Raw genomic sequence first — 23651 nt, forward strand, 5'->3', positions numbered from 1 at the left:
CACAGAAATTGTGGTGGTCAGTCATCAGTCAAGAACTGAATGTCCTGAACCAAAGACTTATTAAAACTATAATTTGGATTTATTTTTGTCTTTATTTTCCAGACATTGCAAATGGATATAAACAAGCTGAACATAACCTTGCTTCGGATCTTCCGTCAAGGAGTGGCTGCAGCTTTAGGACTCTTACCTCAACAAGTGCACATCAATCGCCTCATTGTAAGATACCTACATTTTACATTCCCAAAATTCAAGCTCTCTGTGTGTGTGTGTGTGTGTGTGTGTGTGTGTTTTAATCACTAAAGGGCTCATGCTTTAGTTGTATGGCTCATGAGCCAAATCTGGCACATCATCTGTTTTTGTAAATAAAATTTTATGAAATAAGCCATATCCACTATCAATGGTGACTTTTATATTACAGTGGCAGAGTTCAGTAGTTGCAATAGATTGGCTCATGAAGCCTAAATTTTTTATCATCTGGCTTTTTATAGTGGAAGTTTCTTAACTCTGCCATAGTTCAAGCCTAGCTCCTGTGGCAAATATGAAAGGGCCCAAAACATTTGCCTTACCAACCTGGCACTAGTCCACAAGCATTCTCCATTAGAGTGAACGCCTCTGAATCAAGTGAGGCACTGTTTCCAGACATTATTTATTAAAGCCCTTTCAAGTATATCAATAGAATGATGGACATTGAATACACAAGGTTGTGGGGGGGGACATTTTAGATAAAGAATAAAGAAGACCTGACCCTGAGGACTGCAGCCCAGATGGAATGCAGGAATTGGTAGTCCGGGAAAACCAAGAGAAAACTTGAATGGGTATCTGAGTGGGTAAAGTAAAAAATAAAAATAAAAAAATGAAGTAAACCCAAAAGATCTATTGTATAGGACCCAGCTAGGCCTATCTGTCAGTCGCCCACATTCATTAATTCCTGTCTTTCCTCAGTGTTTGGGAACCTGGATATTATCCAACTACATGTTCCCACCTGCACTGGAAAGTGGGTGTGAGCAAAGGCCAAAAAAACGCAAATTCAGATCAGATGACTGTCTCTTCGTAAATAGCTAGTCACTTCAGTTTTATGTGAAAAGGGGCTTTGGGATCACTGTACAGGTTTTAAATTGTTCTTAATTTCCACTGCAATGGGAGTCCAAGCAAGGACTCCGCATTCTCCCAACCTTAAGTTGCTGTGCTTCTTCTGCATGGAGTTCAGCTTTCTACTGTTCAGTCTGCCTTCACTATGGAGGGAATTTGCTTTTTGTTTTAGTTTGGGTTTTATGTTTCTTTTTATTTTTTCTGTGTGTGGAGAGTGAGTTATTTCATTTCCTCATAAAAACTTGTAGTCTGGCCTGTAATCTCAGCACTTTGGGAGGCCGAGGCGGGTGGATCACGATGTCAAGAGATCAAGACCATCCTGGTCAACATGGTGAAACCCCGTCTCTACTAAAAATACAAAAAGATTAGCTGGGCATGGTGGCGCGTGCCTGTAATCCCAGCTACTCAGGAGGCTGAGGCAGGAGAATTGCCTGAACCCAGGAGGCGGAGGTTGAGGTGAGCCGAGATCGCGCCATTGCACTCCAGCCTGGGTAACAAGAGCGAAACTCCGTCTCAAAGGGAAAAAAAAAAAAAAAAACAAAACCTGTAGTCTGTGAATCGACAATGTTGTAGAACTGAACAAGCTTTTAAAAAGTTTTAACTTGTACCACAGAAGAAATATACCATTCTCCTGAATAGTGAAGGTTACTTATATCCAGGGCATACTTTGCTCAAATGAGAAGATTTAGGTATTAAAGAAGTCTTGGCTGGGTGTGGCGGCTCATGCCTGTAATCCCAGAACTTTGGGATGCCAAGGTGGGTGGATCACCTAAGGTCAGGATTTCGAGACCTGCCTTGCCAACAAGGTGAAACCCCATCTCTACTACTAAAAATACAAAAAAAATAGCCAGGCATGATTGTGGGGTGCCAGTAATCCCATCTACTTGGGAGGCTTAGGCAGAAGAATTGCTTGAACCTGAGAGGTGGAGGTTGCAGTCAGCAGAGATCATGCCATTGCACTCCATCCTGGTCAACAAGAGCGAAACTCTGTCTCAAAAAAAAAGTCTTGGATCTAGATCTAGATTTTTTTATATATACATATAAAAATATATATGCATAAACCTGTATATCTGTATTTTGCTAAGATATATAGAGAGATTATTTAGATATAGATATCTTAGATATACTTTTATACATATAGGTTTAATGAGCATTATAGCTATTTGCAGGGATGAAGGAGGGATTTGCCACACTGAGGAAGGGATATGCTTATCCTCAGAGTATGTTAGTAGCATGGTTAAAAGTAGTTACTATAATAGCTAGAGTTACAATACCTGAGATAGCAGAGTGTGGTGACTAACAGCATGTGTTTTGGAGACAGACAAAACCATACTTCATTTCCAGTGTGGCCATATTCCATCCGTGTGAATGTGGACAAGCCACTTAACATTTCATTTGTAAAATAGAGATAACCATAATACCTATTGCCTGGGGGTGTTCTGAACAATAAATGAGATAAGAGATTTAAGGTAAATAGGAGCATGTCAGGCACAACACAAGTGCTCTGTCCCTACTGTCATTGTTATTAAGTCACAAACTATTTAAATTATTATAAACGTGTTTCAGATCGGTATTTAGTTATTGTCTGTTGTTCTCTGCAAACACGAAAATACTTTTCCTGGCTTGCTAGTAGTAAACTGATACTTCATTTTATACCCAGCTAAAATTCTGATAAAGCACATTAAAAGAGAATTTTCTAGCATGAGAGAGCTCCATGTGTCAGAAAGAAGGCTAACAATAATTTCATTCTGTTAGTGTATTACATAAGTTGTAAAAGATAATATTATCAATGGCCATGTCATTTTTGTCTGCTGTTTGTGTGTGCATATGTAGAATATCAGACGTTTATGGTAAGAAATTCTCTGATTCCATTTTAGCTAATGAAGTAATACTAATAGGAAAAGTATTACGACATCACTACACAACATATGCATTTCTACTAAATGACTGATTTTAAATGTGTGACATATTTGACGTGAAGAACAGAATCAGGAAGAGGATTTCAAAGCTCATCTGGCACGATCTTCCTTAGCTAGCCAAGCCTTCACATTAACACAATCTATAAAAGTAATAGAGAGAGTGGTGATGTCTAATATGCAATTTTACTATTACATTGGATTGTATTTAATTCATTTGATTTTGAAATGCTTCTTTAAACATAATTAGGGAACATCTGAACAATGTACATCAAAAAATTACAATATGGAATGGTAAAGTAATCAGCATACAATGAAATATAAAATTACAAATCGTGGGGGGCCAACTAATTGCAAGAAATCTATTTGACGATTTTAGACTTTGGACTGGTAATATTAAGTCTACCAGAGAATAACTAATAAATATAATCTCCACAATGCCTTTTAGGATCCTAGAATTCTGACTTCCTTTAATGTTTCTAAAGGAAAGGTAAAAATATTCTCCAAAGTTGTTTAAAATGTCTATAACACATAAAAATGTTCTGTTTTTATTAGGGAAAGAAGAACAGTATTGAACTGTTTGTGTCTCCCATAAACCGTAAAACAGGAATTTCTGATGCTCTGCCCTCTGAGGAAGTTCTTCGTTCACTTAATATCAATGTTTTGCATCAAAGTTTATCCCAATTTGGAATTACAGACATCTCTCCTGAGGTATGTTGTTGCAAGAAACGTTTCATTTTAAAATGTGAGCAGTTAGCATGCTATGGTAATTCAACCCCAAGAGGCTTTGAGATGAAAGCTGTTTATTGTATGTTACTTGATAATAAAAATTTCCCTGAGTGTCAGAATTCTCTGATCTTTACATTGTATATGTTTACTTCTTAAGGAAATGCATTTTCACATTGAAGTTTCACTCTTTGGCATTTTTCTTCTTCAAACCTTTCTGGCCGTATAACTTATTTTGACTTACCTAGTAAATTTTCTAGAAGAAAGAAGATTTAGATGTATTTGTCAATTGATCACTTGAAACTGATATGTAAAAAAAAAAAATACCTTTAAACCTTTCTTTCTCTACGGGTACACCCCTCCTCATTATTTTCATTGTCAAAATGGTCACTAGATACTCACTGTTTCCCATAACTTTGGAATTAATTTGAAATGTGATTTTTCTTTTGCTGAAGAAACAATCTTAAGAACTATACATATTTCTTCATAGTATTTTCCAAATTTGGCATTTTTAAAACATTTTCTCTGCCACCTCTACCATCTCACTCCTGAGTGGATTTAATTCCCTTTCCACTTCTTTTACTCCATCCTGCTCTAACAAACATGCTGGAAGCATCGTCATCCTAAATACATGTAATTCAATTCATGCAACCATGAAATTAGACTGGAGGGAACATGTGTAACACCTCGTAGATACAGAAAGTATGGCCCATAAAAATTAAGTGACTGTCTCAAGGTGACAGAAGAAGAGAGGCACAAAGCACCACCTAAAATCTTGATATCTTTTCTTTTGTTTTTTTATTTTATAGAGGCAGGGTTGAGCTATGTTGCCCAGGCTGGTCTTGAATGCCTGGCCTTAAGCAATTCTCCCACCTTGGCCTCCCAGAATGCTGGGATTACAGGTGTGAGTGAGCCATCTTGCCTGGCCAAAATCTAGATCTCCTGATGCCTAGTCTATTCGCCTTGACGGTAAAGCACGCTGCCTCTTATTTTAGTAAGTATCACAAGTGTAGTATAAAAAACTCTGGGTGGGCATGCTGGCTTCCCTCCCCAGCAATCCTAACTACTGGGGAGGCTGAGGCAGCAGGATCCCTTGAGCCCAGATTGAGTTTGTTTCCCAAAGCCACATTTAAAATGTGTGTGATCGTGGGCAGGCCATTTAATCTCTGTGAGGTCGTCTGCCTTTGCATTATGTCGACCTCACTGAGCCTCAGTTTCTTCAAATCCAAAATGGTTATAGCACTTATAAACTTGAAATATGGATTGAATTTTTTAAATAAATGTAGAAATTCTCACACAGTAGGTAGCACACAAATGTAATTTGAATGCAGAATGAATTGGCACATAAGACTATATGTCATCATTGAACCATGACTGTCACTACCACCCACAACTAGTCTTCCTGCATTTGGTTTTGTGCCTCTCTCTATTCCCTTTCCCAGCACACCCAATGTGTTTTCTGTCCTGCCAGCAAAGTAATCTTTCTCAGCATAAATTTGGCCATGCTGTCCTAATTTCATGATTATTCTTTGACTTTCAAAATACTATGAAATGAAGTCTAGATTTCTTAATATGGTATATGGTCCTTTGTATGCTGGACTTTATAATTGTCAAACAGCACTTTCCTAGTTTACATTTCAGCAATTCTAAACTCGATAGATATCGTGATACACATACTCTCTCCTTCCTCCATGCTTTTATGTATGTTGATTTGTCTACACACCTTTCATTTCTCAATATCATCTACTGTGTAGCAAAGTATCCCTTGTGCCTCCACAGACGAAGGTGCTCTTTACCCTGTGTTCCCATCCCCTTCAGGCCCTTCACAGACTGACTGGTACATATCTTGCCTAGGACAATTCTTTAAATTTTAGAAAGGCCATTGGATAAATATATTCTTCTTCCCATAGCTTTTAGAGAATCATATAAACGGTCTTCCCTGTTGCTTTATCCTGAGTTCAAAAGCCAGTCTGAGGGCTTTAAGAATACAGCACCTTATCAAGTAACTCAGATTTGCAAACCAAGAAAAGCTGTCCATACAAAAAGAGCTGGCTTAAGGGAAGTACTTGGTTGGGCATCCTCCAATATACCCCAGTCCAGTGAAGGTGAAGTACTTAACTTAATGGCCTCTCACAGAGCTAGTAGCTCACAATAGACTACGCTTGAATAATCAAAATGTATTTGATGATCAAAATGTGACAGTTTCTCATAAAATTGTTGGAATCTAGAAATCTAGAGTTTAGAAAATATATATTACAGAAGATGAGGAAGTATTTGAATTAGGTGTAAGGAGCATATCATGAAGGACAGATGGATTGTTTGAACCTTTTGTTTGGACACTCCTAGAAGGTGCCAGGCATTACCCTTTGAACTTTGACCAGAATCTTGAATTGCAGACACAGAGAAAAGCTGTCTGCAGTGAACAGGCACCCCAGTGAGGAGGTGCTTGGTATAGATACAACCTAAAGGAGCCCTGAAAAAATATTCGTTGATAGTAAAACTGGTGAATGCTATTCTGTCAGTTTTCTTACATCTTTATTCATCTTTTCTGTGGTTAATGTTGTATAACAATTTATGCCTCAATCCATTTTCTCACATTTTAATCTTAAAATTATAACATGCTATTGCAACATGTTCATTAACAGGAAAAATGAACTTTGGTATTTTTGTTTTTCATCATTTGCATGAATTATAGGACATTATGAATGATGTCTCAAAGCATCTCTTTCTAAACTTATGTTAATCACTTTCATGGAAAGATTTTTTTTTTCATATGCTTGATTTTTTAATTGAAAATGACTCTTGAGAAACAAACAAAAAAATACCAACTAGAAAACTATTTTTGTTTAGTCATCTGTTTTCATTTGTAATCTGTTTCTTGAAGGAAAAGACATTATTTCTTCTATATATTTTTATATGAGGTGTAGAACATTATAGGCACTCATGCAGATAAAACTAGACCTCCTCTTGCCTAATAAGTAAAATCCCAGGAAAATAAAATTAAATGTTTTTACAAAATAAATTAAATACCTGTTAAAACAGTAAGTTCTGTATTGACATTTTAAAAAATGATTTAGGAATTTTGTTGTTGTTCAATTGCAAATTACTCCAGTTTCCAAATCTTATATTTCAAAGGAGAAAGTGACCTTCTTTAAATAAAAGTCCAATATGCTGACTGATACTTTCATGAAATATTTACAAAGAAAAAAAGCTGTTACATATAAATATAAACATTAATGTGTGAGTTTACTGATTATTCCTTCAAATTAGGAACACTAGCAGGTAGTCTAGTCTAAATTAGTATAGACCTAGCCATACAGTGCTGAGGAGCATACAATCAACATCAACCTGTATTAGACCATTCAGAACAATTGCTCACATTATGCACAGTACAATGGAAGCTTGGCATTTATCAAACAAAGCCATATTGTTATAGGATACATCTCATTTATCTGCCTAAATCAATCAAATTAACCAGATACTTTGTAACATTTGCACTTCATTCTTATTCTGTGTGCTTCATCTCTTTTAAAGAGGTGTATCTCCTAGATCCTCTATCTCTGAATCATCTCTCCTAGCATTTGGGATCTCCTTCTGCATCTGAGATCAGAATTGATTAAAATATTTAAAGAGAGAGGAAGGACAAAAGAAAGAAAAAAGAATGAGCTATACTGCATCAAATTATTAAACAGGATATAGAGAAGACATTGTTACCTATACAGAAAACTACCCAAATTTTAAATAATAAAACAAAACCCATCAGCTTCTTTTACTGCAACTAAGTTAAGGGGCAAAGCAGTGTGGCTATGAAATAAAACATAAAGATGATATAGTGGCATTAGCTTGGCCCAACAACAGAGCCTCTGAATTATTCAACCCTCAGCCCCCTGACAAACTATAAAAAGCATGGTGTTAACCCTATGCAAAGGTTAGATTGAAGATTCTTGTGAATTATAGTCCTTTGATTTGTGAGCTCTTAACAACAAACTTTTCCATTTATTGCCCTGCCCTTATCAGGTTTTTTAGATCTCTGTACAAATATAGTAGTGTTCAGCAGGAGTAGCATGACTCAGAAAGAAATCTATTTATCAAGAAAATGCAGTGACTAAGTTCTAGGAGTTCAAAACACGTGTCTTTTTAACTGAGGGTGGGGGATGGGAGGGTAGGAGTTAATTTTTTCATCATTACTGCTTCAGTTAAAAAAGAAAACAAAACAGGTTTGACTTAAGCAGGAAGGAACATGCTGATATTCTAGGAGTTATAGAACTACAGCAAGGAAAAAAAATGAACCAAATCGGGTTAGGAACACAAAATCTCTTTCCACCCACCTAACCACCCCTTTTTATCCAAATTTTACATGGGCTTAAGCTCAACTCCTTATACTTAAATTTGACAAATTTATGCTGCCTACTTGAAGGCTTAACTAGTTTGCTTTTATAGCAAACAATGGATGCTATTTTGTTGCCTGTAAAAAAATTCATTTCCATATTTATACCTGATTTCTGCAAGAGTTTTCTTGTCTATTAGTTTCTAGCTATGCTTATAGAGACATTGGAATAAAAAACGATATGACTGACATCAAAGAGGTGAAAGAAAATTTGTCACTTGAACCCAAAGGTTTCTTTGCGGCAGGATACTTGGTTTCTAATCATTTTATCAATCAAATATTTGCAGGTTCTCAATTGATTTATCGTTTATCTATCTTTAAAATTCCTCTCTAAATCATTTCTTATATCTTTGCATCTATGTCCCAGAAAGTAGCCAAGATACTATTATATTATAATTAATGAGCACATCAATGTTTTACAAATAAAGGAAATAGAATCCTGATTACTTTAGCAATTATTAAAGGCTTTCTCCAAATAATCTTTATAATCACAATTGAACTCAAAAATCTTTTCTGTTCAGCCTTGCTTATCTTCCCACCAGAACTAACTTGCATTCCAGAATAAAAGTTCTCATAAAATATTTTTCAAGGTAAATTTTTTTGTCTGTTTTATAAATGTTGGATATGTTTTATTTTTTAAAGCCTTAAAAGTAAATTAGCAATGATTTCAAAGTTCAGACACCTACAATATATGTTTTACTCAAGGCTTTCTTAATCTCTAGAGACAATCTCTAAGGACAGATATGTATCCTCACTAAAGGGAGGCGACCTTCAACAAAAATGAAATTTTAGATGAGTTAAAGCGTTTGATTTGATTTAGCCTTTATATGTTTCTCCTAATCATGTACCGTTTAATTTCAAGTTAGTTTCATTAACTATAAATCTATACTGTCACTAAATTATAAAACTTAATTTTATTCTGAGAATGAATTTTAGTCAATGTGCTTATTTAGAAAAAAGAATTAATGAAATAAAACTAATACAGTCATGCACACTTTATTTGAGCTGCTTCTCCACTCTTCTATCCCTGAAGTGGAACAAAAATGATACAAATAAAAATAAATCTATGAATTTTACCTTTTATTGCCAAATAATTCTGAACATTTTGATGTTCCCTATTACTTTAGAAAAATATGTGGTATTCTAAAAAATGTATGTTGTTGAGATGATACATTAGCCAGATTTTGACAATACAGACTCCACTTAAAAAAAAAAAAGATGTGATTAAAAGCAAGAAAAGAAGGAAATAATCCTGGCATTGTTGCTGTACTTATTAACGCACCACAAGCTTTTATTTGCACCTGTTTCACTTTTGTTTAAAAGTAAAGAACAGTATTACAGCACGTAATCCGGGGTGTTGATGTTGTGGGAGGGGACTTAGAGTAAGGAAATATTCAGAAACAGTTTCTTCCACACAGAAGAAAACAGAAGTCTCTTACCTATGAACCAGGTAGTTTCCAAGAGAGACACTCAGGGATATTCGGAAAGCCTGGGACCTGCGGATGCCATGTCAGGCACGCTTGCTCCTATTCCAGGAGACTAAATAATTTTTTATATATATAAGGATGGCAGTCTGTTGTCTTAGATCAGTTTGAGAAGCAGCTCTGGCAGCGGGGGGTGTAGGTGTGTTGCACTATGCTGAATGGAATAAGGCTAAAAATATGTTTAGTATCTGATAAGAACGCCAGTTTTCTCAAGCTCTCATTTAACATCGGACTTTCTGTTTTGCTTTTAAAGAAAAATGTTTTACAAGGGCAGCATGAAGCGGACAAAATCTGGAGCAAAGAAGGATTTTATGCTGTTGTCATTTTTCTCAGCATCTTTGTTATTATAGTAACGTGTTTGATGGTAAGTTTGCTTCTTTGTCTGTTTTATCCTTTGCTGAGCCCACTGCTTGATATTAGTGGGTACATTGCCATTCAAATGAATGCTAAAATGCTTGGGAGCAGAAGCAAGACCATGATCCTGTTAGATTAGGAATATTTCATATCTGACATCAGAGCGATTTCTAAAGGAGAGCTTATGGAATCAAGGATGCTGACCTGAATAATAAGGCTGTAATTGCAGTGCAGTTTTTAGTAACTTGATCAACTCTGAGAATGAAGCTTTAGAAAGTGATTTACTGAGGTCACCGAAGCCCTAAACATCAGTAAAGTCTCACTGGCTCACTTCGGGTTTACTTTATTTCTCCTTTTATATCATCTTTACGGAACTCAGGAAAAAAATTAAAAAGAAATATGTCTTTGGGACAAGCTTATTCCCTAACGAATGGTTGATTTCCTTATTTTTAAAAGGCCTTGAAAGAATTCTATGAAAAGGAGATGATTATACCCTCAAAGGCTAAATTAGTTAGACTACTATTTCATTTTTAAGGTGGATAAATAATACAAAAGTATAAATGCATATGCTGGAATAGCTCTGTAAGTAATAATATGTAGGCTTTAAAAGCATGTTTCTAATTTTAAAAATAGAACCCAAAATAAGCCTAACCCACTAAATTAAGCAGTACTATTTGGTGTTGAATGAATTAACAGTATGTTTAGAGTAGATCTTGAAAATTTCAAGATGTATAATATTTAGAGTTTACAAATAGGTTTTAATGTCCTTTTTCCCTGTGAGCTATGTTCTTTTTAATTTTGTACGTTAAAAAAAAAAATACTTCTTCCTTCATTTTTAAGTGCCCCCAAAAGTCATTACACTCCTTATTTCTCTCCACAGTCAACAATGTTGCTACGTGTTTTATTGGATGTTGTTTACTTCTGCTCCTCCTGCTGGGAAGGGGTTACTGTTAGAAAGATTAGGGCTCCATCTGGAAAGGCAGAGGCTGCATGGGTCTAAGCTTAGAGGATACAAAACAAGCATGGTCTTAAACAGGGTAAAGACGGGCATGTTTTCTAGAGTTCAAAATATGTGAAATAACAAGAACACCCTAAATCTTCCATCATAATGAATTCAGAGGTAGCTCCTATGGGTCAGGCACTAAGAAAAAAAATTCTAAGAATTGTGACTCAATAAACAAAAGAAAAATTTAGAATTGAGTAAAAAAAACTGATTTTTATATTTCACATGGTAGAGATTAAGAGAAAAGAATTTTAATGAGAGAGTTGGAGGTTTTGCAGAAATTGTGGCAGAGTATTCTGGGCATCTCTGTTTTAAGGATGTAGTTCCTTGTTATAGTTAATTGTACTTTAATATACGTGGTTCTTTCCTTCATACGGGAAATCGCAAGTGCTGTTCCCTCTCTTGTCAGTCACAATTAGCGTGTTTTTCTTCTTTGCAGATGAAAAAGGATAGGAGGAGGGGGAGAATAGAAAGTGGCTGAAAGTGATAAAAGTGGAAAATATTCAGGGGATCAATGGATGTGATTCAGAAAAGCAAAGGCAAGGATAAAAGGAGGGAAGTGGGAAAGCAGATTCATGCCTGGCATTTGAGTACTAAGTGGAGCTTGCTATTAACATAGAGGATGTGTTTCAGATTCTACATTTCTAACTCAAGGTGTGTGCACGTATCCAACGTAACTAGATAAATGTCTGTGTTGGTCTCATGGCAAAAGGACCTATAGTAGTCACACCCTCAACCACTTGGTGCCAGAGGATGACTCTTCCTTTCCCAATATTTAAGTCAGAAACTTAGGTAAGTTGGCTCCAAAGTTATTAGAACAAATCAGGAAAGGGGCATCTCAGAAGTATAGGTGATTGCTCTCTATTGGGTTAGCAGGTAGATTCATCTATTCATTCAGTCGACAGATTCCTGCAGAATATTCTCTGTGAGCCTATTTGTTGTTGGTGGTGTGGGCAAAGCAGAAAACAGGACAGATAAGATCCCTGTTCTCTTGAAGTCTTTACTTTAGAGGGAGACATAGAAAATAAGTTAATTTTTTAAATATCAAATGGTGAACATACTATATGATTCCAACTATATGACATTCTGGAAAAGTCAAGCCTATAGAGATAGTGAAAATATCAGTGGTTGCCAGAGATTGCAGAGAAAGCGAACAATTAGGTAGAGGACAGCAGATTTTAGGGCAGTGAAACTATTCTGTATTCTGTAATAATGAATTCATGACATTATGGATTTGTCAAAACCTGTACAATGTGTGAAGAGTGAGCCCTAATCTACACTATCCACACTATGGACTTTAGTTAATAATAATACATCAATATTGATTCATAAATTACAACAAATGAATCACAATAGGGCAAAATGAAGAGGTGGGGAAGAAAGATATGTGAGAACTTGGTATATTCTGTTCAGTTTTTCTGTAAACCTAAAATTGCTCTAAAAAATAGTATATTTTTAAAATCACAGTGATAAGTGCTATGAAGAAAAGAGCATAATTGTGAGTGGAGAAGAGCAACCCGAGATGTTTGAGACCTAAGGATGAAAATGTGAGAAAAGGACCCCCAGGCAGAGGGTACAGTGGGTGCAACTGGAATAAGCTTGGCCTATTCAGGCCTGAGGGGAAGAATGTTTTAGGCAGAGCCTTGATGTGATCTTCTATGTGTGTTTAAAGGATCACATTTTCTTCTGGTAGAAAGTGGTGGTGAACAGAGGATGAGGGAAATTGTGGAAGGAAGAGGACCTTTCTGGTGACTTCTGCAATATCCCAATGAAGAAGATGCTGCTGGCCCAGAGCAGGGGTGGGTGGTGGGGATAGAGAGAAGTAAAGAATTGAGATTTATTTGAAAGTAGAACTGACAGAACTTGCTATGTCCCAATTCTCAGCAAGAGGGGGGAAATTAAAGATGATTCCTAGATAATTTGGCTTCCCTGCCTGTGTGGAAATGTTCTCATTTCCTGGGAGAGGGAAGTGTTGGAAATGGAGATGACCATGTTCAGATAGTTCTTAAACAAATGAAAGAAATAATTAAATAGATTTCAAATGCTATCTCAAATTTTAATATGAAGGAGTCACTTTTGAAAGTAACAGGGGGACAATGTGCAATGGCTCACACCTGTAATTCAAGCACTTGGAAGTCAGAGACAGGGGGATTGCTTAAGCCCAGGGGTCTAAAACCAGCCTGGGCAACACAGTGAGACCCATCTTTACAACAAAAAAAAATGGTTTAAAAAATTAGCCAGGCTGATGGGACTAAAAAATTAGTCCCAGCTTCTGAGGAGACTGAGAGGGGAGGAGCTCTGGAGCCCAGGAGTTTGAAATTACAGTGAGCTATGATCACGCCACTTTACTCCAGCCTGAATGACAGATACTCTGTCTCTGAAAAACATATAAATAAATAAAAATTCTGAAAAGAAACAGAGGAACTAGCAGCACAGAGACCGGAAGTTCATATTCACAAGAAAAGAAATACTACCCAATAGGATTAACACGAAGCCAAGTTGATCTGATGTAACTTACCACAGAGGAGCTGAGAGTTCAAAGTGATTGTCTAAAATAAGCTCATCTTTATAAGTGTTCAAATTATTGTGATCATAAGCTTGATTTAAAGTAAGTTTTTCATGTGCATTTCTCAGCGATACTTGTACTATCACTTTTATCATTCTGAAACACACGTATTCCAGTTCTGTTTCCCATAGTTTGGTTGATACCATGACAAAGGAAACATATAACTCAGAATTTTCCCTATGGCATTGATTATATTTATGAAAGATCAGTGCCTCCATTTGCATTAGGCTTCCTACATGCTAGAAATGAAAAGCATGTGATTTTATTGTGAAATTATAGAGGTAAATTGCTGTAATGGAAGGTTGTATGTGCTATGTAACAACGTAAGACTTGGCAAAATTTTTGAAAAGTGGCATATTGTTTACTTTCCTTAAAATACACATATATATATGTTGCCAGGCATAAAATTAGACGGCCATGACATTTTCAAATATGTGACTTATTTAGCACCTCACAAATGTGAATGTAGAGTGCGTGGAGCGACAAATAGAAAAATGCAGTTTTCCCAGAAAAAATGTGTGGGCAACTTCCAGTCTATTCAGTCTGTTTTAGATGAAAGAAAGTTATTACCAAGAAGAATTAGTTCTTAAACTTGAAGAAATAATAGAACATCATTTATCATGTAAATTAGATATTCAAATGTCAATGTCCTTACAGGTTTATTAACAGGTACAAAGACATTTATGAAATGTAGGTAGAGATGTCTACAGGCCAGATTGCTTCTGGAAAGTAGTTTTAGAAATCACATGAAAATAGTTGTTTGGGTCAATAAAAGCACTAGCATGTTAGACCCATAGGAGAGTCAGACATATGGGAGAGAAAGAGTTTCTCTAGTTGTAGTCTGGTAGCTGTAGCAAGAAATCCTACATTGAACCACCTGCTATAGCCTTAACATCACACAATAAATACATGTCAAAGGTGGACATAGTTTTCTCATTTGTTATACATAATCCCTAAGGACAAAGGAAAATAGGACTAGATTCCTAGCTGGAATGATTGATTAAGTAGGCATATATCTCAAACTAATTTTCAAATTTTTTCTGTATTAAGAATACAACTGTCTTAATACTAATAACAATAACAATTAGTTTCTTCCATTTATTGCAGTTATTGGTACTAAATTTACTGCCTAGTACTAAATTTACTGCCTAGTACTAAATGCTTAACATATTTTAGTTTACTAATTTTACTTGTGAGAAAACTAAGATTCAGAAAAAGTAAATGACTTGAACAAGAACGTGCATTGAATGGATGTGGGGTCAGGGAGTAGGAAGTGGTAAAAATTCAAACCCAAGGCTATCTAAATTGAAAGTCGGGGCCCACATAATTCTATTTGATTTCATAAGGAGTCAAACTCTAGGGGTTTTTTAGTCTTACCACTCTGTCTTGTGAACATACACTTCCGACCACAAATCACTCCAGTAGTAGCAGATGAGAATGGCTGTATTTATCAGAACCATTCTACCCAGACGAAACTGGTAAATGTGTGCAACACCATACCTGTGTGCTGTGGGCACACCTCTCTTTTTGCACTTAGTACTTTGTACTGAATGCAATTTTTACACAGTTATCTTTTCTGGAAGCCTATGAATTCCTAGAGGACAGAGTTCTGTTTTACTTTTGCATCTACAATATCTTGTTTATGGAATGTAGTAGGGATTGACTCAGGACTATTAAATTGAAAGAAAAGAATGAATGAACTCTTTCAAATCTAACTGTAAAATGCCATAAAGAACAAATGTTAAAGACTAGTGATTGGTGGCATCATTTTGAAATCTGAACACATTCTAATCCAAACAGGATGTTTTGTGTTACTTATGAGATTTTTTGAATGAAAATTTTAAGTTGCAAAAAAGCTTCATAGGATTTTTTTTAGCTTCCTCCCATTTCTGTGTTCCTCTGGTTCTTTTGTTCCCACTATTATTTTCTTTCTCTTGGTATAGTTTGACTTTTACAGCTCCTCTCATTCAATAATATGTTCTCTTTTCCTTTTTCAAATTATTCAATGACTTTATTCCAGTCCAAGAGTCAAACAAGCTCTTAGAGATGAAGGCAAAATGTTGAGTTGCCATTGCTACAGTAAGCTTTTAGATTGAGTTTTTAAACAAAGTGAATTCCCATAGAGAAATATGCATATACTATATTCCAGATCTCAATCTGTGCAGAGAAAAATCTCTGACACTGTTTTCCGGATGCTTTGGAAAAGAGGTTTCAAAGAAGGACAGGAGAATTTGGCAGAAACAGTAGAGTTGAATGATCACATACCTGGAAGTCAGAAAACCCGGATTCTAGGTTTTTTTTCCAACCCTCCATAAATCATCCAACATCTCAGTACTTAAATGTGGAATGAGGAGATTACACCACAAAATTTTTATGATCCCTTACACCAGAGTTTTACCAGCAACACTCCTGATATTTTGGAGTTACTATTTTTGTTGGCGGGGATGTGGGGGAAGCCTTTTCAATGCATTATAAGGTAGTTAGCCTCTGCCCACCAGATGCCAATAGCACCCTTTTCCTTCTCCTTCCCCCAAACCCTGAAAATATGACAACCAAAAATATCCCTAGACACTACCAAACATCTCCTGAGGGCAAAATCCCTGCCAATTGAGAATCACTGCATTATAGCTTAATTCCATGACAACTACCCTATTGCCAAGTACCAGTCTCTTCCATTTTTCCCATATTTTTTTAGCGCCATCTCTTAAATATTTTTAAAGTGTCTTATATACATCATACATTCTCCAGGTTCTGCTTTTTCCTAATTAAAGATGTAGAGATTAGTTTGTACATGTACTACATGGAGACAGGCTGCAAAGTTGACCTCTAACCAGACATGAAATAAACAGATGACTGATTGTAAAATATGTTACAAAGGTTTCTCATCAAAAACATAAGCGCATGAGTGGTAAGGAAGGACTTTGGACTAGACTTTGTTTTACACTAATATAAATCATAAAAGCCACCTGTCAAGAACAATTGAGAAGGTCAGGATTTCCTTGGCTTTCTCATGCTCACTGTTCATTCATGTTTCTCCAAAATCCAAGTGTAAACAGGCAAGCAAGTGTTCTGATATGCATATTATATTTAGACGTGAAGAGCTTAAAATATATAATACATGCATTATCTCCTAAATGTATTTTTGTAAAGGTGCAGGTATATTTGTTTCTTCATTTGGGAAAATAACTTCTTGCAACTAAAACAATCTATTTTAAATTTTGACACCTCATCGTTTAGTAGTTAAATGCTTAGCTGAACACAATAAGCCTAAAATATGTGTATCATCTGATAGATACTGTTCTAGTGCATTTTTTACACTGTGAAGGTCATGGAAACTGAAGAGAAGCAGTAAGTTAAAAACCTTAGACACTATGCACATGATAAAGACATTCCTCTTCAGTCCTTTCCATCCTATAACTTAAAGAAAACACAATACGCTTGTTTGAAAGTAATTATAATACAGGTAAGAAGACATTTCACTTAATATTAGTCACATTTCTTTCTCATTTGTGTGATGAACATTTGTCATGTGAATATTCCAAATCCACCCTTTTTTCAAAGTTTAAAATTTAACTTTACCCTACCAGAGTCAATGAATACCACCAGTATAAAAGTTCCCAGATTACAAGGAGCTGAACTGACTTAAAAAAAAAAAAACAAAAAAAGTCTTTCTTTTCCTAGGAGTTCAATGTTTAATATGCATTCCTAGTTGTATCTTGTAGGTGCATAGTCTTTTCCCTTAAGGAGAGCTCAAGGTTGCAGTGAGCTATGATCACAGCACTGTACTTTCACCTGGGCAACAGAGCCAGATCCTATATCTAAATAAAATAAAATACTAAAACTTAGGGCAAAGTGGTAAAAAGGAAAATTCTGGTTGTCCAAATTATTATTTCATAGATACCCTAAATTTAATTTGTCATAAATTTACCAAATATTCAAGTTGACATCTGACTAATGCCGAGATTTACCAACATAAGAAACTGTGGTTTATAGCAAAACTATTATTTTATTAATATTTGCAAGACTACTGTTTTCTTCTATGCCATATTAGATGCATATCTCTGTTTCTGTAAATGTCATAGATCCCTGTTTCACGGTTATTGCTTCTACCATTTCAGGCATTTTAAGAAACAAATCCCATGTGACCAAACTGACATCTGGCATTTTTTATAAAACTGGTTAAATTTACTTTTGAATATATCTTTGAGGAACAGATTCATGTGCACAATTATTTGATACACATGTGCAGCATAACTAGAAATACCAAGTATGCCATCTTTAGAAAACTCTCAATACCACAAAACAGAAATCATCTTTTAGAGGGCTTTATTTACTTTATCGTTAAGGCTTTATTTTGGTTTGTCTGCTAGGTTAGGGTGGAGGAGATCATACTCTGTTGTTTAGTGTGAGAAAATGTGACAGGAGTTTTTTATATCTCTTTCTATAGATTCTTTACAGATTAAAAGAAAGGTTTCAGCTTTCTTTAAGACAAGATAAAGAGAAAAACCAGGAGATACACCTATCGCCCATCACATTACAGCCAGCACTGTCTGAGGCAAAGACAGTCCACAGCATGGTCCAACCTGAGCAGGCCCCAAAGGTACTGAATGTAGTCGTGGACCCTCAAGGCCGAGGTGCTCCTGAGATCAGAGCTACCACCTCCACCTCTGTCTGCCCTTCTCCTTTCAAAATGAAGCCCATAGGACTTCAGGAGAGGTAAGAGCTCGTTCTGTATCCCCTACGTGTGGCTTTTTATAAAAAGAGTATTCATCAACTAAAAAAGAAAGAACTAGGAATGATTGACATAATTGGGCAGAATCGTTCACCACTAACTGGACACTCAGATGAAGTAGTGTTTCTTATCTCCCAAAAGAATCCAACTGTGTTAGATAAAATCTGTTAGGTAAATCTGATTCTGTTAAGCTTGTCTAGATCCAAAATGGTGTAGATCCAAGCAAAATTCATCTTCGGCTAGAAGACAGTTTCTAGCTTACTGAGGTTCACCAACCTCACAAGATACTATCTTGTTTAATTGTCATGAAACTCTGGTAGGTAGAGGGACTGGGAATGAACTCGGAGTGTTTTCTACAAAAGCCCACATTGTCTGGAGTCAGGCAGAAGGAGTCTATGTCTGCCACGGATTAATTTTTTTTTAAGTTTTAGCTCTATTTTTTAACCACAACAAACATTCATTATCAAGATCCATGACATTGGACAGGCACAGTGGCTCACGCCTATAATCCTAGCACTTTGGGAGGCTGAGGCAGGTGGATTACTTGAGACCAAGAGTTGAAGACCAGCCTGGCCAATATGGCAAAACCCCAACTCTACAAAAATTAGCCAAGTAAGGTGGTGCACCCCTGTAATCCCAGCTACCTGGGAAGCTGGGGTGTGAGAACTGCTTGAACCTGGGAGGCAGAGGTTGCAGTGAGCCAAGATGCACTCCAGCCTGAGCAGCAGAGTGAAACTCTGTCTGAAAAAAAAAATAAATAAATGCTATTATTTTTGTTGCCTTACCTTTTTTGTGATATATTATACATGTGATTCACTTTATACTGATACATTTCCATTAAAAGCAAATCTAGTGTAAGAAAACTAGAATATGCAAAATACATAAACGAAGGATTAATTATTTGCTTCTCAAAAATGTTAAGTAAAGCTTTCCCATAGTATTTCTTAAAATAAGAAGCTTTAATTTTATATTTAAAATAGAATTTGTAGTATATCCTACTTTGAACACGAGGGTAGTGGGAGAGTAAGTTCTTAAAGTAACATCCAAGGTTCATTCTCCTCTTATTTTTCTATGTCTCCATTTTATATCCCTGTATTTTTTGTTGCCTTAGGTTTTTAAATCACATATATAAATTTTGAATATATTTCCCATGATACATCACAATGCCCTATGCAAATAGTTACAGTTTACACACACAAATACACCCTTTAAAAAATATAGCTTGGGGTTTTAAGAACTGCAGAATACAAAATTGATCCTTCATAATTATTTCAAAGTATTGCCAAGGAACAATAATGACATAAAGATAAAGGAATTTGTTTATCTCTGAAGATCCTTAAAAACTGAACACTTTGGCTCAAGAGCAGGAAGAAAACAGAGATTGATCAAGTCATCCTTTCCACTTCCTTCCCATTGGCTTCTTGATGGATAATGTGGGTTTCCATGTGACGTTCACTTACATAGATATCACTAAACTGCTTTTTGAGATTCGGTGTGGAAAGGTAGACAAGATGGAACTTTCTCCCTGAGTCTAACTTGGAGTCAAGAGAACTGGATTCCAAACACAGCCCCGCCATTCCTGGATTAGATGTCCTCACCTGAGTCATTCACTCATCTGGGCCTCATTTTCTTCTAAAAGATAAAGAGGTTTAACATGATTTTTTAGCTTCTTTCTGGTTCTTTCACTCTTGTTATCCAAATTATTGTTGTGCATTTACGTTTGCTTCAAAGAGGAACTTTGAAACACAGACCTGAGCATCAGTGGTGAACTAAGGGTTGGTGGCAAGAAAGGTCTGCAGGCAGTAAGAGGCCATGTTGCCGCTAGTAGAATGAAGGGTCATAATAAAACTGATTAAAAGTCAGACAAATTTTTATTACCATCATGCCAATTCTAAGCATATTAGCAATTCTAAGCAAGGTCACTGGGTCTTACAATTGCTTAGACAATTGTCTCAGCAATTTTCTAAGGAGGTGGCCATTTCCCGCATCCTGCCCTCTGTAGACCACTGCAGGACATGTTGGTCTACAATGTAAAGGAGCATACGATTGAGCATTCATTTATTCATTTTATTAAAGTGAATCTTTGAGAAGGGAGAATACAAGGACAGAATCATACCCATCTCTTTGGTCCACCTGGGGCATTCCAGCAGAGCAAGTGCATAATCGGTGTTAAATAGATTCTCTGTCCCCTGATCTACAACTTCCCCACATCCTACACCTCACCTCCTACTTTCTTCCACCTCAGAACAGAAGACTATTCTCTCCACAAAGGCTTCAGGTGATTCCCCTCAACCCTAGTAACTTCATCAGTCTTCCTCTTCTATCTTCAACTGTACCCTCTTTGCTAATGCTGTTCCCTCAGCATTCTTTTTTTTTTTGAGACGGAGTTTCACTCTTGTTACCCAGGCTGGAGTGCAATGGCGTGATCTCGGCTCACCGCAACCTCCGCCTCCTGGATTCAGGCAATTCTCCTGCCTCAGACTCCTGAGTAGCTGGGATTACAGGCACGCGCCACCATGCCCAGCTAATTTTTTGTATTTTTAGTACAGACGAGGTTTCACCATGTTGACCAGGATGGTCTCGATCTCTTGACCTCGTGATCCACCCGCCTCGGCCTCCCAAAGTGCTGGGATTACAGGCATGAGCCACCGCGCCCGGCCCCCTCAGCATTCTCTTTGTATTAAAGAAACTCCCATAATCGAATTCCTTCTCTGGTTCTTGTTTTTCCTTCCTTTCTCAAATACATGTCTTAAAAGAACAGAGTGTACCAGCTGCCTCAATGGTCTTTTCCCACCTTTCATTCTCGCTGTTTCTTTCATGTGCTTGATTATCAAGTTAATTATTGATGGTCTCACTACGAAATCCAAAGCACATGTTTCATTTCCCATCTAGTACTAATAACTACCTCCTTTTTAAACTTCTCTCCTCCTTTGGCCTAAAATACACCATTTTTCTGTTTCTTGAGTGGCTACCTTTGGTCTCTTCTGGATTCCCTTCTCTTGTTAATCTCAGAGTTTCATTCTGTGACCTCTTCTCTCCTCCCTGAGTCATCCAACCACAGCCACTTCTCTTACTATGTTTTAGTGATTCCTGAAAAAGTACTTTAGCTTGAATCTACCTTTCTGTTGAAATCCACACCCATTTTTCAGCTCTGAACTGTGCATTGCTATCCTGACCTTTCTTAAACGTAAAACATTCAGAAATGGAACTCAAGACTTTCCTCATTAAATCATTTCTCTTATTTTTAAATTGTGACTCTCTGAAACCACTAATATCCTCAGCTCCTCCATGTTCTTTTTTCATCCTTCTCATATAGCCTAACATTATAAAGACCTGGCACCTTCTCCCAAGTGTTCCCCCCTGTCCAACCCCAATCCCACTAAGAACTCAGAATCTCCCCAATTCTCCTAACCAGTCTCCTCCTGGTACCGACCTCAAATTCTGTTTTTTTTCTAGTCTACTCTCTAGACCTCTCAAACTGTGATTTTCTAAATTATATTTGAGTGTTTCTCTCTTTATAAAATTCTTCAGTGTTTCCATATTGCCTTCTGGAAGAAACTGGTAATTTCTACATATGAAATGTGAGGCCCTTTTTAATCTGGCCTTTGCTAGCCTGTGTCCCCGCCCCCAGTTCCTGCTAAATAACCCCTTAGACTCATCCTGCTACTTGGACATTTTTCCAGTCACCGTGCCATTCTCATTTAAGCCTAAGAATTAATACTTGCCTAGAACTGTTCTTTTCCCTACTCCTCCTTGCCCTTGAAGAGTACCACCAGTAGAATGGGCATGAATCTGGGTCTAAAATCAAAAAGACAAGAAACACAATTTTACTTTTCTGAAACTCAGCCCAGGTTTTTTTTCTAGATACCGTTTCACCTAAATGGTAGAAACTTAATCTCAATCCTTTTCTGATTCACCTGACCTACTTCTGGTTTCCTAGGGTGTCCTCTACATTTTAAGGAGACTTTCTTAGCATGAATATTAAGGACACCACGTTGTTCCCTGTTGCTATTCAGGTAGCCCGTTCATTTTCTGCAGTCGCTTTCTCCTTTTCTGTCTGTCTTTCTCTTTGTCAGTTGTATCCAAACCACTCTTAGATGCTCAAGAATCATCTAACTGCTCTTCCCCAAATGGAGGCACCGGAAAACCTGGGCATGTCTAAGACATGATCCCGCAAAAACATTTTGCAGCCACTTCTTTTCATGGCTCTACCAAGGATCACAGTCTGCCTACTAAAGGTCCCCCATTTCTCAGGGCTCAGCTGTGAAGCATACAGGGTCTCACTGGTACCTGCACCCACAAAGCAGCCCCTGTAACACTGCACCCTCGCCTGAGCCATGGACTTTTCTTAGGCTTTGGGAATAGAAAACCCTACTCTGACTTATTTCACATTCGACTTTATCTGACATCCACACTCTGAGACTCCACCTTTCACCAAGGCCCTGGCCTTTAGAACACAAAGTCCATGGCAGGACTCAAATTTCCCTGCTTTCTGCTCTCAGATTTCTTCAAAGACAATAAAACACCAAAAGACCCTGGCAGCCTGAATACAGTGAAGGTCCAAAGTTGAATGTGGGAGTAGGAATATAAGGAGGGGAATTTAAGTATCACTTCCTCTTGGAAGCCAATTAGAGGCTGCCTCGACCTCCTTCTCCTTCTTCCTCCAGCCCAGTACTGATTCAGCTACTTCTCTTCAGTTCCCCCCTGCTTTAGTTCAGTAACCCTGTGTGGATACAGTATTTATAGCACTTCTTTGTTGTCTTTTAAGTTCTGGTTTACTAATCTGTTGTAGCCAATAGACTCTAAGCTTCTTAAGGACATGTATATGAATAAATGTCTCCTTATCTTTTACATGTAGAACATAATTTCTGGAGACCAGGAGCTCCTGGAAATAAGTGCCTGAATGAATTAACCAGTTAATGACTGTTATTATGACTAATCTCAGGTCAACTCCCATAGTTATTGGGAAACACTTTGCCTATTCTACCATCCCTTCCTGTTCTATTCTCACTCCTGTTTTCTACCACAATGCCCTGCCAAGATGACATAATGAAGTTTTAAGAGTGTCAAAATTTGAAGAATATACAGTATTCGATGTAGTCAGAAAACTTTTCTGGCAGTTTTAAGCCTTAAAATTTAATTTCTTCATATATATTCTAACGGTGCCTTTAAAATAGTCTCATGTTTAATAACTGTCCATCTTTTGATCCTGGAGTGAGGCAATAATCTTCTACTTATTGCATAAAAGTCTGGCTTCATCAAAATCACCATGAGACCATAAAGGCTGCATTATGAGTCACTTGTCCCAAAAATCTTTTGGATCATGTTAAATAAATCTCTCATCCATGATTGGGAGAATCTATCACTTTGATATCATTAATCATAAAATATAAT

At 36.8% G+C, this 23651-nt stretch overlaps 1 protein-coding gene across 2 annotated transcripts in view; it reads left to right on the forward strand.

Annotated features, from left to right (window-relative positions):
• PTPRR (protein tyrosine phosphatase receptor type R) overlaps nucleotides 1-23651 on the forward strand; it is a 283107-nt gene that overhangs the window by 162709 nt on the left and 96747 nt on the right. For both annotated transcript variants that reach the window (XM_012441339.3, XM_012441340.3), the window contains 4 exons: nucleotides 103-216; nucleotides 3561-3716; nucleotides 9856-9966; nucleotides 17973-18241. In XM_012441339.3, the coding sequence (XP_012296762.2) occupies nucleotides 103-216; nucleotides 3561-3716; nucleotides 9856-9966; nucleotides 17973-18241 (650 nt within the window). The remainder of the gene's footprint in view (nucleotides 1-102; nucleotides 217-3560; nucleotides 3717-9855; nucleotides 9967-17972; nucleotides 18242-23651) is intronic.

This window comes from Aotus nancymaae, unplaced genomic scaffold, assembly GCF_030222135.1.
Source record: "Aotus nancymaae isolate 86718 unplaced genomic scaffold, 86718_ANA_hifiasm-v0.15.2.pri h1tg000016l, whole genome shotgun sequence".
Taxonomy (NCBI): Eukaryota; Metazoa; Chordata; class Mammalia; order Primates; family Aotidae; genus Aotus; species Aotus nancymaae.